The sequence below is a fragment of the Paramisgurnus dabryanus genome, chromosome 24, assembly GCF_030506205.2.
Source record: "Paramisgurnus dabryanus chromosome 24, PD_genome_1.1, whole genome shotgun sequence".
Taxonomy (NCBI): Eukaryota; Metazoa; Chordata; class Actinopteri; order Cypriniformes; family Cobitidae; genus Paramisgurnus; species Paramisgurnus dabryanus.
The window spans coordinates 431,748-448,655 of NC_133360.1; the positions used below are offsets into that span (position 1 = coordinate 431,748).

General features: G+C 39.0%; 3 protein-coding genes across 3 annotated transcripts; 2 read left to right on the top strand and 1 right to left on the bottom strand.

Annotated features, from left to right (window-relative positions):
- Positions 1-4,557: 4,557 nt before the first annotated feature.
- btg2 (B-cell translocation gene 2) lies at positions 4,558-6,346 on the bottom strand. The gene is made up of 2 exons (XM_065266127.2): positions 6,053-6,346; positions 4,558-5,660 (listed from the first exon to the last, which is right to left on the bottom strand). The coding sequence occupies exons 1-2, from the start codon at positions 6,192-6,194 to the stop codon at positions 5,290-5,292; spliced, it is 513 nt and encodes a 170-aa protein (XP_065122199.1). The 5' UTR covers positions 6,195-6,346; the 3' UTR covers positions 4,558-5,289.
- Positions 6,347-6,607: 261 nt separating this feature from the next.
- Positions 6,608-12,549, top strand: LOC135721048 (uncharacterized). Its single transcript, XM_073813543.1, has 7 exons — positions 6,608-6,837; positions 7,452-7,508; positions 8,085-8,533; positions 8,971-9,182; positions 10,008-10,119; positions 11,765-11,860; positions 12,151-12,549. The coding sequence occupies exons 3-7, from the start codon at positions 8,489-8,491 to the stop codon at positions 12,535-12,537; spliced, it is 852 nt and encodes a 283-aa protein (XP_073669644.1). The 5' UTR covers positions 6,608-6,837; positions 7,452-7,508; positions 8,085-8,488; the 3' UTR covers positions 12,538-12,549.
- On the top strand, positions 12,549-16,005 carry LOC135721046 (uncharacterized). Its single transcript, XM_065243157.2, has 2 exons — positions 12,549-13,673; positions 14,113-16,005. The coding sequence occupies exon 1, from the start codon at positions 12,738-12,740 to the stop codon at positions 13,662-13,664; it is 927 nt and encodes a 308-aa protein (XP_065099229.1). The 5' UTR covers positions 12,549-12,737; the 3' UTR covers positions 13,665-13,673; positions 14,113-16,005.
- Positions 16,006-16,908: the final 903 nt, after the last annotated feature.

Here is a 16,908-nt window from a genome sequence, read left to right on the forward strand (position 1 = left end):
CTTTTATTGTATTTTACTGATACTTTTAGTGAAGTTTACGTTATTTATCATAGGAGTAGTCTCTGAACTTTTAAGCACATTTTTGTAGAAAGTAAAGCTTAATTTACTTTTGAATTTGGAAATATATTTAGTTTTTAACCTTCATATATTAACATATGTTAAAAAACAAATATATTTCTAATTTTACAACCCATAAAGAAACAAATATATTATTCCTGGCCAAAATATAAAGTTTGTAAAAAGTAAAAAAAATTATAAATAAACATTTTGGAGTTGAAAATGTATATAAATATATATTAGTTAAAATACATTTCAAAATATATTTCAGTACATATATTTTTTTATATTTCAAAAATATATTTTTGCCGTTTTTAGCTTGTTATTATAAATAAAAAAAATTCTGCAATAAACAAATGAATTTTGTCTAGATATTTTCAGAGATAAAATTAAAGATGTTATCGAATAACAATTTAATGAAAACAGAATTTTTTTCTGAAAAGTTTCCAGCGCGGTATTTCGGGTATTCCCAGAATATTTATTCAACTTGTATTTTCTTACCGGAAGTGTCTCTCAAACATTAGATTAATATGTTTGCAACCCAAATATCGTGGGTTTGATTCTCATGGAACACTTGTACTGATAAACTACACTGAATAAACTCGTGTGTAGTTCTACTGTGTGACCGGCAGGGGTCAGAGTTCAGCTGCGTGTGTTCATTACTGATCTGAAATCAGTGGAAACTTTACAGTGTTTCCGTAACAAAACCACATATTTATAGGTAAATGAGGAGGACACATCCTGATCCTACACTTCAGTTGTGTTATATAACAAACAAAATATTTCAACTTTATTTGTGTATCAGCAACAAAAGAAGTTTGTGCGTCACATCTGAGGAGATTTCTCTCTAAACTAAAGCTAAACAAACATTAATGTGTTTTATACATGAGAGGTTTTATCTGATCTGACACAGTTATGAACATTAAGACATTTTATTAAAGTGATAGTTCACACAAAAATGAGAATGGAGCCATGTTGTTGTAAACCTGTATGAGTTTCTTTGACTTCTATAGTATTTACCTTTCCTACTATGGAAGTTGATAAGTACCGTCAACTGTGTGCTTACCATATTTATCTAAACATCTTCTTTTGTGTTCAACAGAATAAAGAAACTCAAACAGGTTTACAACAACACGGCTGCATTTTCATATTTTTGTGAAGTATCACTTTAATAAACCTCTGAATTTCCTATGATGTCACTTTAAATGCAGAAATAGAGAGTTGTAGTTCCTTATTTTACTGCAGTTCACACACACACACACACACACACACACAAACACACAAACACTAACACACACATTCTTGTGTTCTGCCTGTTTTTCCTCAACAACAGTCTCTGATTGGCTGAATCACTGTGACATCACGAAAGAAGAGAGAGAGGGAAGGAAAAACCTGTGGCTTTGGGGTTTCCTTTGTGTGTGTGGGGGGAGCACAGAAACACACACACACACACACACACACATATATCTGTGTGTTTGTGTGTCAGTAGTTGATGTGTCTCATCCTGTGGTGGTGATCTCCAGCTGTGAGATTGTTTGGTTTGTGTTTTTGGGGGTTTGTTTTGGTAGGTGTGTATGTGTTCAGAGAGGATAAGGTTGTGGGTTTTTTGGGGGGGGGTTGTGGACGGGCGGCAGCTGCTGCTCGAGTTTCCCGGGAACTTTAGGAGACAATGAAACTCTGTTAGACTTCAGCTGCTCAACACTTCATCACAAATCAGATTCACTGCTGTTTGTGAATCAACAGGTTTAAACTCTTACACTACTAACTAAATACTCCAGGAAAAACAACTCAACATCTTCACAAAATGTCAAATTAATTCATAAGAAATGAAAACATCTTAGATATAAATGAAGAGAACCAGAAGTTTACACAAACAAAGACTTCAGATTTCTCACATGTGTCTTCAGAAGAAACTCAAACATTTATTATGTATTATACCATAAATATTACAGCTTATTATTAATGTATGACAATTACGGCAAAAAATACATTTCTCTGGCCAAAAATATGTTTTAAATATATGATAAACACATTTTGTAGAAAGTAAAGTTTAATTAAATTTATTTTTGAATTTGAAAAATATATTTAGTTGTACACTTCATATATTATTTTAAAAAACAAATACATTTGTAATGTTACAACCCATACAGCAAAAAAAGAACAAATTTTTTTTTAATATAAACTTACACTGTAAAACATTTCTGTATAAATGACAGTATTAATATCAGCTTTTTCCCCAGTAACTTACTGTAGATTTACATTAATTTTATTTACTAACAGTTTGTCAAAGTTAAATGACTATTAAACATTAATAAGTCTTTATTTTTACAGAATAAGACTATAAAATGCATGCAAAGCATTCTTGGAACTCGAAATTCTCATCAACCCTTTTCTGTTTTTTTCCATCAGGTTTTGTTTCCCAGAATGCTTTGCATGAGGCTGTTATTTTATTTACATTTACATTTAACAGACACTTTTATCCAAAGCGACTTACAAAGATAAAGATAACAATAAAGTGATTTGGGAGTCAATAATACAATAGGTGCTTATAATGAGTTACAAGTTTTCACATTTTATAGTTTTATTTTGTAAAAATAAAGTCTTGTTAATGTTTAATGTTCATTTTTAAACATTAACATAACATACATTTAAATCTACAGTAAGTTACTGTAACAGCTGCAAAACTACAGCAAAAATGTGTTTTTTACAGTGTATGTTTACAGATTCATGACATAAAAAGTTTTTTTCAATGTGATGTGAATATAAATGCTTTAATATATTTCAAAATATACAATATTTGTTCACTGTACTTAGTTTAGTGTATAAGTTTGTGTCTTGTAAAGATTAATGAGAGCAGAAGCACAATCTGTTTAAGATGTAAACTCAGTTTTGATCAGCGTGAAACCCCCTCCTCCATCTGTCTCTAGTGGCTTTTGTCATGTACAACTCCTTTAACACACACACACACACACACACACACACACACAAATAAACACACTTCTCTTCTGAATGACTGCTGTTCTGTGAATGTTTGTGAAACTCTCACATCCAGAAACAGTGTGTAACTCTTTTCTTCAACACAACTCTCTGGGATAAACGACACTGTCGACACATGAAAGATTTTACAACTGAGGAAATAACATCCATATGACAGCTGTTGTGTTCGTAAATGTAGTGTACGCGTGTGTGTGTTTGTGTGGGATTAAGCTGCTAACCAAATGGTTTAGAAACACACCCACCACCATCATCATCATCATCATCTCCACCCGTCTCTCACTGTGAATATCGTCAGACTCAACAGATATCACACATGTTGAATGAACACAAAAACTGACCTCAGATCTGCCTAGATACCACCGTCAACCAATCACGATGCGATGCTTGTTGAACTAACTGAATGTGAGTGACGTCATCAGCTGAGGTTCAGAGGTCAAACTCCTGTTGAGAAGAAAGATTCAACTTTTCACCCGTGAAAACTCGAACACTCTCAACATTTACTAAAACATAAGAAATAAGAGTCAAATACAGAGTTTAGTTTGGGGCCCCATTGTGTAAAAGATGAGATCTCATCTCCTTCATTCAGATGAATGTGTGTGTGTGTGTGGTGTGATGGGGGTTTGTTAAACAATAGTGTGAGACTTCATGTGTGAACGGCCTGTTGTTCAAGCCATCTGCCCGTATGCGTCTGTTTGTGTGTGTCTAACCCCCTTCACACACACGCCCAGTCACAAAATGTCCTGAATGACTATAGACATGATTGTGTTTTTATGACGACAGGAACGCAAACCTCCCCCATAAACCTTCAGCTGGGTGTAATCACTCACGAGCAGAAGAAAACACAGATAAACATCACCACAACGACTCTGTCTCTAACACACACATCCCTGATATCTATCCGTCTGTTCAACTGACACACAAACTACTTCATGGAGTTTCATGTTAACACAATACTGCAGGGAAAACACACACAAATGCTAACATATTACGCTTCTGCTAGATTTAACTATTGTTGTATTAACACTAGCGATAAACTAAAAACAAATTAGATGTTTGTAGCAAAGCAGATCTGGGGCACTATTGACTTCCATTGTATCAATATATCTTCGTGTTTGTCAGAACAAAGACATTTATACAGGTTTGTAGCAAAGCAGATCTGGGGCACCATTGACTTCCATTGTTCTGACAAACACGAAGATTTTTTTTTAATACATAGACATTTAAACTGGTTTGTAGCAAAGCAAATCTGGGGCACCATCGACTTCCATTGCATCAATACATCTTAGTGCGTTTAGCAGAACAAAGAAATGCATACAGGTTTGAAACCACTTGATTGTGAGTAAAAGGCAGAATTTACATGTTTGGGTGGACCCCTCCCTTTAAGTGTTGTGCTTTGGAAAAAGATAATCTCGGTGTATGAGAGAGAAACATGTCCAGACATGCAGACTACATTACAACCCAACCCATCATTCACCATAATGAACAGCACACACACACAAGTCATTGAATTCATAAAATGTTTATTTTTAATAAAAATCGACTGTACAGCTCTGTATCTGCACAAATGCATTAAAAAATAAAAATGTACATTACAGCAAAATCTGCTTTAATAGCTTACAAACTACATCGACTCATCAAAAAACAGTAAAGAAGCTGCTCGGCAGCCCGATTGAGATGTGCTACAGACTTCAGTCTTTACTGGCACTCGATACCAACCAACAAACCACACGCAAAGCATTCTGGGAAAAAATCATTTCTCTTCCTCCCAGAGACACCAGCAGTAAAGCGATCCACAGAGGACTCATTTCATGACATTAAACAGCGTACGGCCTGAATATTGCACAATAAGACATGAAGAGGCAGGCAGTGAGGATAGTTAAGGCAGGAGGAATTATGGGAGTTTTGTTTGTGTGGCGTCTTATAATAGCAGCTCAGTATTTAAAAACATGTATAGTGCAATGCACTGCATTGTAAATAAAGTGATTTGCTGGTTATAATTTGTATACCTTAATATTTAATTGCTTTACATTCTTGTGAGATACGAGGTAATGCACCGAAACAGTGCGCTAGCACCAAAAAACCCCAAAACCTGTTCAGGGTAAAACAGTCACACAGAACGGTGCGTCTCATATCAACCAGTGCTTTAACACATCTTAAATAAAGGCTTTGAAATGTCAAGAAATAGTCACACGAGGAGGAGTTAAAGTGGCTGCGGTCAGGTGATGCCAGCGGTGCTCAACTAGACACCGTCATCAGGTAGTTTTTAGGTGGACTCGTGCGGCCTCCCATCATAAAGCGGTATTTGCAGCTGTCAGTCTGATCGTACACCGATGGTCCTCGGATGCTTGGGGTAGTGTGTTTGGCGGGCGGATCGGCTTCGTACAGTACACAAATGGATCCGTCCTCGCCGATGCGGTAAGAGACTTCATATGGGTCCACCCAGAGCGTGAGCTCACGTGGCAGGAGTGAGAAAAGCTGCCCGGCGGTCAATCCGATGTGTCCGGCGGCTCGGCCAATCAGAGGGTCCATTTCGTGATTGATGCGAATGCAACGATACCCTGATCCTTTCTGTGGTCTGTCAGGAAACCAGTGATGCTGGTAGTGTTCTGCGGAAAGATAAAACATTGTTAATATCTTATTAAAAAGGTTTGTAACGAAGTAGATCTGGGGCACCATTGACTTCCATTGTATCAATATTCCATATGGAGTTAGCATAGCTTAAAATAGATGTTTTAGAGTAAACACATACTATCATGGTTATGCTGTAATGCATGGTAGTGATAACGTCACTGAGGCATGGTACAATCACAGTAAATAACATGGTAGTATCCAAACACAATTGTCATGGAAACATAACCAAAAGTAGGCAAACATCAAACAGTACCATGATATTTACCATCTAACACCATAGTATTACAACAAATCGTTACAAGTGTTATGGTATAAAGCTGTTGATTCAGTTAACAAGCAAACTTTTACTAGTCTACAAGTTTAGTACCTGAAAGAGCTTGCGCGAGGCCTTCTCTGAACACCTGCAACTGCACGTCACTCAGGTGTCCGCGGCTGCGCAGTAGTCTACACACGAAACTCGCGGCGGCCGAAACCTCCGGGATCATTTCCGCTTCTGTGCCGTGCGTCATTTTACTCCGTCCAAAAGAATACAAATCAAGATATTTCACCGATGGAAGTTGCGAGAACCAGAAAAGGATCCGTCTTTGTTTGTTGATGTTGAATCAAATCAATAAATAATCCAGAATAAACCTCGCAACCTCCATCGAACAGCGATATGATCTGATCTGAACTGAGCGGATCCGAGACTTTATATGCTCAGAGCTGGTGACGTCGTAAGACGACACGCCCATCATCCAATGAAACACGGGGGTGGGAGAACCAACAGCTCAACGGCCAACTGATTGGTTGTCAGGGTGGAAAACACTGGCGTGTTGTGGTGACGCTCGTCTTCCGTCCGTTTCCAAATATGGAGATTTACGTCAAGCACAGATCAGGTATGCGTGACGAAATTGAGGGGGAAAAACAAAGGCGCGTGCGGTCGCTTTTACCGTAAGGTTTCGGTGTTTATTTATAGATACGGTATAACGTTGTTTTCCTCTGATGTTGTCGGATTTTGTGTTGGGTTATCCACCCACACGAGACCTAAAAAACGAGTTAAACTAAACAAAGGTAACACACGCTGAGGAGAGACCTTCACGTTTGTGTAAAAGTCTTTGTTCATTTTATCACAATATAACACGTGTGAGTCTAAGTACTAACATACATAAACAGGTATTTATTTGTATTTACGTATTTATTTGATCACACAATGTTGTTGTTGTTGTTATGGGTTATGAGTAGTATAAACTCAGTAATGAATCTGTATGTTTAAAGTATTACAGCGACATCTAGCGGACAAATAAATCACACCAGACATTAAAATACATGCGAGTTTAATAGGCATAAATATGATTAAATGTTAATTTCTGTACACACACACAACACAACACGAACAGATGATATATCAGTACATATCTAGATGTGAATCTCAGGGCATCTCTGTGCCTGTGGCAGTCCTGTATCTGTTACCATGGCGACAGCTCCCATCCTTCAGTGATATAGCAGAGATCAGACACATTTCATCAGTATAAACATTATAATCTAGATATTTTATAGATGTAGTGTATGTTTTATAACAGTGCGGTTGTAGACAGCATGGTTTGTTGTTGTGTATGATGCGAACTGACAGCAGGATTTGTCTATATTTGGCTGTGGTGTGTGTGTGTCGGATGAAGGGCTTTCACCAATCACCATGGCAACACACGCGTGTTCATCAGACTCTACTCATTGTTTAATGTTATCTGTTATAAGATGCTAAGTTGTCACATACATGTGTTTGGTTTTAGGGACCCGTTGACCTGCTCTGCTCCTGTGTGTCTGAAGTGGGACATCGCCATCTGGAGGTGAGCCAAGGCATTATGGGTAATCCCACAGGAAGTGTGTGTCTGTGTCCTCCTGCAAACACACACCGCCTGCAGTGCAACTGCTGTCTATCTGATCTGAACTGACATGGCCCTCGAGCAATGTGTGTGTATGCATGCACGCGTACGCACACACATGCACGCAAACGCACGAAAAGATCCTTTACATCTCCTGAGCTATAATGGAGAAACATCTGAGCAGTAAGATTTTTCAGTGGAGTTGAAGACACACGCGTGTTGATTTATTCATGAAGATCTTCTGGTGTATTTGAGCGTCTGATGGCTTTGACACAGATTTGCACTTTGCTGATGGTTGTGTCGTGCGCTGGAGAGATCTCACGTGTTCATCTGCAGCGGTGTGTTGCTCTGACTGCTGTCAGGTCCTGTTACATCCAAAAACAGGGGGTCCTTAAAAAACCCAGATGAGAGGCGAGATAACATCTAAACCAGAGGTCCTGAAGATCTGCTCTCCTGAAGGGTTCAGCTCATCAAGAAACTGTTTTATTATCTATCAGAGCCTCATTAATAAAACACAATATTTATTTTCTGTCTTTATAGTGCCGAGAGAGAGAGAGAGAGAGACCTGTGCCAGCCAATCAGCTCTCATTTTCAGCTAACAGACACCCCTGCACATCCAATCACAGCTTGTATGTGAGTGAGTAGGCGTGGCTTGCGTTCCAGCAGGGTTACTATGCAGCTGTGGGCGGGGCTTGAGCGCTGGAGTGGCAGTGCTGTGGAGCGGAGGAGAGAGACGGCATTGTGTTATCCGACTGCGCTGCGTGGATCTGACTGCAGCTCTGCATGCTTGCATGCATGCACGCGCGTGTGCTCATGTGTGCCAGCGACTGCTGCATAGCTTCTTCTTCTTCATCGTCATCATCATCTTCTTCTTTTTCATCTGGTGTTCAGCGTAATTCCACATCAGCATCCAGGCACGATCCTGCTCATCTGTTGCCGTGGTGATGGGCTGTCGACTGTCAGGGCCGTGGATGGGCGACGGGATGGGGGTTAGTTTTGTGTATATTGTGCGTGTCTGATTGTAATGTGTGTGTGTGTGTGTTAGTTTGTGATGGTGACTAGGAGTGACATTGATGCTCATGCACCACGTCCAATGTCTTCTCTCATTTTAAGCACACACGGTTGTGTGCTTGTGACTCATGCAGTGATGTTGGATACAGTTTGTGTGTGTGTGTGTGAGCCTGAGGTCCAGAACAGATCGGGTCGACGGGCAGCTGGGGTGCTGATAGGGCGAATTTGTTTACACATCTGTGCTTTACAGACACTACAGTCAACCTATATCAGTGTGATTAAACACATAGAGAGAGAGAGATGAAGTGAAATAGAGCGCATGAGATCCGTCTGACCGATACTTAAACCAGTCTGGTGTAAATCATCAGATCAGAGTCTGTATGTCCGTCTGATATGTCGGTTTTGTGTGTTTCAGGTTCACGGTCGGGATTTAAGTCACCTGCAGAAACGAGAGGCCTTCCGTATCCTGGCCAGCTATGAGCAGCCAATCACGCTTCAGATTGAGGGACGAGGTGGGCGGAGCCTGCAGTATAACAGAACGATGGAGTGCAGTACGCAGACGGAAAGGTCGTGGGATCCTCTTCATCTTGACTCGTGTACCGTACCTCGACTGCCGCACTCCGACAGGTACGACACACCTGTGCCTCTCTGCTGCCACCTGCTGGATTAATGAATTAATTGGGCGGCATAATTGCCACGAAGAAACGCGCTATTAGCCTCAAACGCCCTTCGTGTAGTTCAAAAATATTCAACTTGAGCAAAAATTTTGCATGACACAAAGTTAAATCCTGCAAGTAATCTAGAGCGAGGAACGCGATGCTTCGCATTTGGTGTGTACGCAGCATAATGGAGTGTACACACCAAACACAAATTAAACGATTTGCGTGAGTAGATTACATATAAAGTCAATGCAAAGATACAAACTCACGCGGGGCAATGTGAATGATGTGGCGTGATTGCAGCAAAAACATGCGCTATTTGTTTCAAACGCGTCTTAGCGCAAGTTGAAGAATTAGTTCAAGCGAAAAATTAGCATGATAAAAAGTTAAATCCCGCAAGTAATTTAGAGCAAGGAATACAATGCTTCGTGTTTGGTGTGAATGCAGCATTAGTTTAGCATCAACACAAGTTTGACACATTACACATTACTGTTACTATAAACATTTAACCCTTCAGTTAACTAGTCCACTGGTTTATATGGGGAGAATAGATGCCAGCATGTTCTTTGTGGCATCTGAGGACATTTAAAATCCTCGGTGACTTTTGCTTTATTCATAGTGTTTAATATTGCTGTCATATGTGATGTAATATTCATATCTCTTTCTATTAGAATGACTTCATTTGGCTGTAGGGGGTGGAGTCAGTGCTATATCTATAGAAAGAAGGCGGGGCTTGTGTTATCAGCTAATCTACAGATAAAGAAATGTTAATGTTGTGTTCATGTCCTGGCAGGTCTTACTATAATCACATGACCCTGCCGGTTAACCGTAGAGATGGGAGCAGGTATGAATATCTGCCGAACTCATCCAGAGACCTACAGCACAGAGAACGACCGTCATATCATGTAAGTTATTCATGCTTTTAGTTACGCTCGGGAATGCACACAAAAACACACATACACTGCAAAAAAAATGACTTTCTTACTTAGTATTTTTGTCTTGTTTTCAGAACAAATATCCAAACATTCTTAAATCAAGATTGATAAGCAAAATGACATAAGAAAATACGTTAAGTTTTTAGACAAAAAATACTTTTTAAGTGAATTTGTGCTACAAACAAGCAAAGAAATCTGCCAAGAATGGGGTAAAAAAATTCTTGAATTTTTCTTTTATTGTTTAAGATAAAAAATCAAGCACAAATTCACTTAAATTTGATGTTTGTTTGTTTTTGTCTAAAAAACTAGTGCTGGGCAAAGATTTTTCGCGATTAATACCATACTAAATAAAAGTACATTTTTGCATAATATATGTTTGTGTACTGTGTGTAATTATTGTGTATTTTTAAACACACACACACATACATGTATACATTTCAGAATTTTTTATTTATATATATATTTTTTTAAATAAACATATAATATAGAATATATAAAAATATAAATAAAAATGTACACATGTAAATGTTTCTTAAATACATACATGAATGTGTGTGTATTTATATATACATAATAATTACACACAGCACACACTTGTATATTATGCAAGAAATCATTTTTATTTTGTATGCTATTAATCACGATTAATCTTTGCCCAGCACTACTAAAAACTAGACTTATTTTTTTTAGGTCATTTTGCTCATCAAGAAAATGCATTTACTTGTTTTCAGTAAAAATATCTAAAAATTCTTAAATTTGATGAGCAAAACGACCCAAGAAAATATCAAATTGAAGTGATTTTTTGGATAAAACAAGCAAAAAAATCTGCCAATGGGGTAAGCTAATTTTTTCTTCATTTTTGTTCAAGAAAAATGTTCAAGATTTTTTGCTTACCCCATTGTCAGATTTTTTTGCTTGTTTTATGCACAAAATCACTTAAATTTGATATTTTTGGTCTAAAAACTAGACTTATTTTCATTTTGCTCATCAAGAAAAAGCATCTTAATTTAAGAATTTTTAGATATTTTTACTGAAAACAAAACAAAAATACTCAGTATTTTTTTCTTGGAAATAATTTTTTGCAGTGTAGGGCTGTCAAAAGATTGATTGTGATTAATCACATAAATATATATATATATAATATGTAAATGTTTTTTAAATACACACATTATATATTAAAAAAATAATAATACAGAGTGCACACACATATATTATGAAAGAACAAACTTTTATTTTGAATGCGATTAATCACGATTAATCGTAAGACAGTCCTAGTTTGTACTGAAGACAAGACAAAAATACTAAGTAAGAAAGTCATTTTTTGCAGTGAACAAACAAAACACATCTAATGTGCAATGAGAGAGACAGAGAGAGAGAGAGAGAGAGAGAGAGAGAGAGAGAGAGAGAGAGAGAGAGAGAGAGAGAGAGAGAGAGAGAGAGAGAGAGAGAGAGAGAGAGAGAGAGAGAGAGAGAGAGAGAGAGAGAGAGAGAGAGAGAGAGAGAGAGAGAGAGAGAGAGAGAGAGAGAGAGAGAGAGAGTAAAAAATAATCACAGTCATAATAAATAATCACAGCTTGGTTCAGTGTTTTGTAATGTTGTGTTTGGATGTTTACAGGACCCAGAGTTCTCCAGTAGAACATCAAAAAGCCAAAACTGTCTGATCCGCTGCTGTAACAGCAACCTGGAGGAACCCAGAAGCTTCCAGAGTCAGGTGAGCATTTCATCTTAAAAAAAGTGTGAATATATAATGTGGTCAACAAACAAAATAAATGAATCTAGAACCTGTAGCTGTAGAACCCGAGTGATGTGTGACTCTCTAAAGCATCTTCATCCATCAGCACCTAAGAGACGAGGAGTCAGATGTTATGTAAGTGATGTGTTACCAGGCAACTAGAGATCATAAATACTGTGAGGATTCTGAACCGGTCTGTCTTCGGTATGACTCTCCACCTCAACACAGTTCAATGCATTAATGATAATGTGTGTGTGTGTTTGTGCCAGACTGATGATGAAGATTATATGATGGAGAAACCGCTGGGTTACCTCCCCCTACATCACGAGCTGGACAGCGGACTCGGCTGGACGGACGGCAGTTTTCATCAGGGTGAATTGTCTGGGGTGGAGACGGAGGAGGGGCTGGAGGAGTGCCACGCCCATAGAGGAGGAGGAGGATCACCCTCATCAGAGTCCTTCATGTCATCTGAATTAAGCGACTCGGGGTTCTACAGCGTCAGCACCGGCGAGTTCCTACGCTTCCAGCGTTTACTCGAGAAACGCATGCGTCATTACAATGCTCGCATGCACCACCAGGGGGAGTCGTGTTCGCGCGCGAGCGGAGGGACAGTCAGATTAAACACCGCGAGCTGGAGGCCATCCCGGAGGCGTTGACGGTTCAGCCTCAAAACATCTGCGTACCGACGCTTCCGGGTTTGTCTCGCGTCTCGTCCGTGCAGTACCGTAAGGCGGAGCGTCCGTGTCTGAACAGGCACAGCTCCAGTAGCGGCTCGCTGTTTAATCCAGCGGTACACTCCACGTGCAGTACGCCATCCGGCCAGAGGAGGGTGCTGCCTCACCCCAGCTCTGTCGGTATGCTCAGAAGAAGCAGGACATTGCATCACCGTCCTGCGCCGATGGAGTATCGCCGACGGGCGAGCCACCCCGCATCGCCCAACTACTGCAGCGCCACTCTGCATCACTGTGGCCACAGAATCGACCCGCCGATGAATTTACCTGAAGAACCGGACATGGCGCTTATGCACAGTATGGGTCACCCTATCGCACAGCCCGTCGCACACGCTTCACACGCTGTGAGTCAACCGTCTCTGATCCCTCCAATTGACAACCATAGTCGTGTTCTGCCTCCAGACATCAATGAGGACGACAACAGAATCCGAGCGTCGACTGAATCCCACCTGCAGCAGAGGTTTGCTGCGGAGTTACCGTTACCCAGCCGACCGAGCGAAGGGCGATATCATACCCTGAGTCACACGCCCAGTCAAGAAGCCAACGATACCTGGCCTAAACCCGACTACCGTTCGGGCACAGGAGGCGGAGGCGGTCTCTACAGCACTTTGGAAGGCCACACGCCCACCGCAGCCATCCGTAAATCACCCAGCACAAACACGCGGGCGTTTCGAAATCAGATGTTGCGAGACAGAGCGTCTCGACTGGCGGACGAGCGTAGCGGCATGAGCACAGACGAGGAGAGTCACGGCGACATTCGAATGGGCCGATACTGGAGTCGCACCGAGCGTCGCGAACACGTGCTGCAGAAACAGAGACAGCAGCAGGCGAAGGGAGGCGTGGGTTTAGTCGCAGTGGGAGGAGCTTACATGGATAATAGTTACAGTACCGTTCTGGAGCTGAGCCAGAAGAAACTGAGTCGTCTGAGGAACCGAAAGCTGTTTGACGACTGGACGACCGTAGAGGAACTTCTGACTCATGGAAACCGTCTGGGTGTGAGCGAAGACGCCCTACAGCTGCCAACGTCTTTACTCACCGTCACAACTGTATAGCGACACTCAGTGAGTGTTTGTGTGTTTGTGTGTGTGTGTTTGTGTTGGACCGCTCGCGCTACACAAAGCTACCTCCTGAAATTGAGGTTTACTGTAGATACAGATGTTTCTGAACACAGTTGTTAATTGATTTTTCAATGTTATATTTGCAGTATCTTGTTTTGCATCGTGTTGTAAAGAGACGTTTTATTACGGAGCGAAATTACCACAGTTTGATTCGACCGCATGAAGCAATACAACGTAAAATGCCGACACCAGACGAACCGAATTTCATGTGGTGCAAGTGTATTTTCTTAGGTTAAAGAAAGAAATGTTTATGTCACGGATAATTTACGCTGGTGCTATCAATGAGATCATCATTTAATTCGCAAATTAACTATAAACTACATCCAGATTAAATCACGTTTGCACAAGATACTCAAAATTCTCTCCGACTGTCTTCCTCTAGTTGAGTGAATTTATGGAAAGCCCCTCCTCTCAATCATAAATCTGATACTCTGGGAATAATATTGGATAATCTATGGACGGATGTTGGATCGGGTGTGCAGGGTTATGATGGAGATCAGGCAGCGTGTGTTGTGAAGTGTGACGGTTCTTGCACTATAACTGTAGTTCGGTAAAGTATTTTTAAAGCTATTTTTCTTGTGCTCTTCACAATTGATGTCACGAAAAGAAACAAAGAACTTTTTTAAAGAATTATATATAGAGAAAAACGGCAGTAACATACTTTGGTGATCCTGATAATGCACTGACGTTTTCGTTTTGTTCTAACGTGCCAATTTATGGGATATTTTTGGGGCACCTTTCTGCAAACCAGTGGGTTTCAATTTCACGAAACACAACCAGAAAAAAAATTCTGTGTATATTTGATGCAAATTTTAACAGTTTTACACAGAAATATTTGCATAATTGGATCATTTACATAACTATGGTTTACAAACATTAAATGAGTTGACAGTTTACGTAACAATTAGGGATGCACCGATACTGTGCCGATACCGATATTTGATTACTTAGAATGATATCTACTGATACAGATTTGTTTTTTCCCTATTGTTTCAAAATATTATGTTATTAAATCCTAGAAGTGCAGAGCGTACAAATGTTAACTCAGTTGTCATGTTCACCCCCCAAAAAAAAGATTTTTTTTAAAGCAAACAGCTGATGTCCAATATTGGAAACATTTTTTTATCTCCCGATACCGATATTCGATTACTTCGAGAGATACATTTTTTTCTCATTGTTTTAAAATATTATGATATTAAATACTTGAATTAACTCATTGTCACCTAATTCAAAATAATCTGTTTTGATGTCCAATAGTGGGAAAAACGGTTTTATCTGCCGATACCGTTTATAGGCTGATATATCGGTGCATCCATACCAACAATTATTATTTAAAAAAAATTTACACAGAAATTCATTCAGTTCAAAAACTTTTATCTGCCGATACTGATATTCAATTACTTAGAATGACATCTGATCGTTTTTTCCCCCCATTGTTTCAAAATAATGTGTTGAAATCCTTGAAGTGCAAAGCGTACAAAAGGTAACTCTACTGATACCGATAGTTTTGATATCTTTTACCAAGTTTCAAAATATTATGTTATGAAGTGCTAGAAGTGCAAAGCATACAAATGGCAACTCTGTTGTCATTGTCACCCAAATAAAAAAATATGTTTTTAAGCAACCAGCCGATGTCTGATAGTGTGAAAAACCAGCCGATACTGATATTCGATTACTTGCATCAACTGATACCGTTTTTTTTTTTACTCACGGTTTCAAAATATTATGTTGTGAAATTCTAGAAGTGCAAAGCATACAAACGTTAACTTTGTTGTCATTGTCACCTAATTCAAAATAATCTGTTAATAAGCCGATGTCTGATAGTGGGAAAAACTGTTTTATCTGCCGATACCGATTTTAGGCCGATATATCAGTGCATCCATACTAACAGTGTTTGTTTTTTTGACACATTTACACAGAAATTGATTCAGTTTGTGTTTCTAGATTGAGACTCTTGTGTTTGATCAAAATCTGTCGTCTCAGTCTTTTCTTCAGCAGTAAATCAGGATTTTCTCCCACCTGCACTATTTTTGGTGCACGAGCACTGAAGTGTTTACAATTTTTCCTCACAACTGTGACTCTCTGTCTCACTCGCTCTTCATCATACTGAGGTGAAATGGCGACATTTTCGCTGCTCTGTGAATAATGGATGTGAACGGACCGGACATCTTCATATAACACACAGATGAACACAAGCCTCTGTTTCACTTTTAGAGATGATTTTCTTGGAATATGATGTACATGTGGTTGTAATAAAGATGAGATTTTAATTAGATTCTTCTGCCAGTTGTGAAGTTTCTTGTAATGAACGTCTGTGAAATCTCAAACATCTTCATTACATTCACAAATTTTCTGAAGCAAGTGTAGTGTTATTATATAGGAGTATACAAATAATATAGAGATAAAAGACAAGATTTTTAAATAGCTTTAATTCCAGGTGTCCCCTGATTGTGGGAACGTTAGGTTAAAGGGATAGTTCACCCAATTATTTCGTTTTTTTTTGGAGGGGGGGTTTGAAGTATCCCTTTAATGTTTCCCTTTTGAACTATAGAAATATTTTGCAACATGTTGCAATAATGTTTTTGAGTCAAATTAAGGTGGGGTTAATTGTAACACTTTTACTTTATATATATTTCTACAGGGCCGATCAATCTGTGCTTTTGGTATTTTTCTCTTACTGTCAGAAGATCTTCTGTGAATTTATGAATTTTTTGATGTGTTTTGGTTAAGATATTGAACAAAGAGTGTTTTAGAGGCATAAAAGTAAATTTCTTCATCTTATGGTTTTTTTATTTCTGAGTTGGGTGTGTAAGTCACCAAATCCAATCTTATATTATTTTAATCACTGTCTTGTTACCTAAAACATAACAGAAACATTTCAGCAGCTCCTAGTAACTGATCACTGGGATTGAAAACATTTTTACACAGCGGGGTTAGTTGTCACACAGTCTCAGGTATACAATGATAATGAAATGAAAACAATGTAAATACTATTCAACAAAATAATAACTGTTAATACAATATCAGGAGAAATAACTCACTATTAGGATTTTTTTGTCTTATCTATTTATATGCATTGCTGCATAATAGACAGATGTTTAGATGACGGATAATGGATGGATGAATGTGTGGATATCTATCTATTATAGTCAGATATAGAAACAATATCCACCTTTAG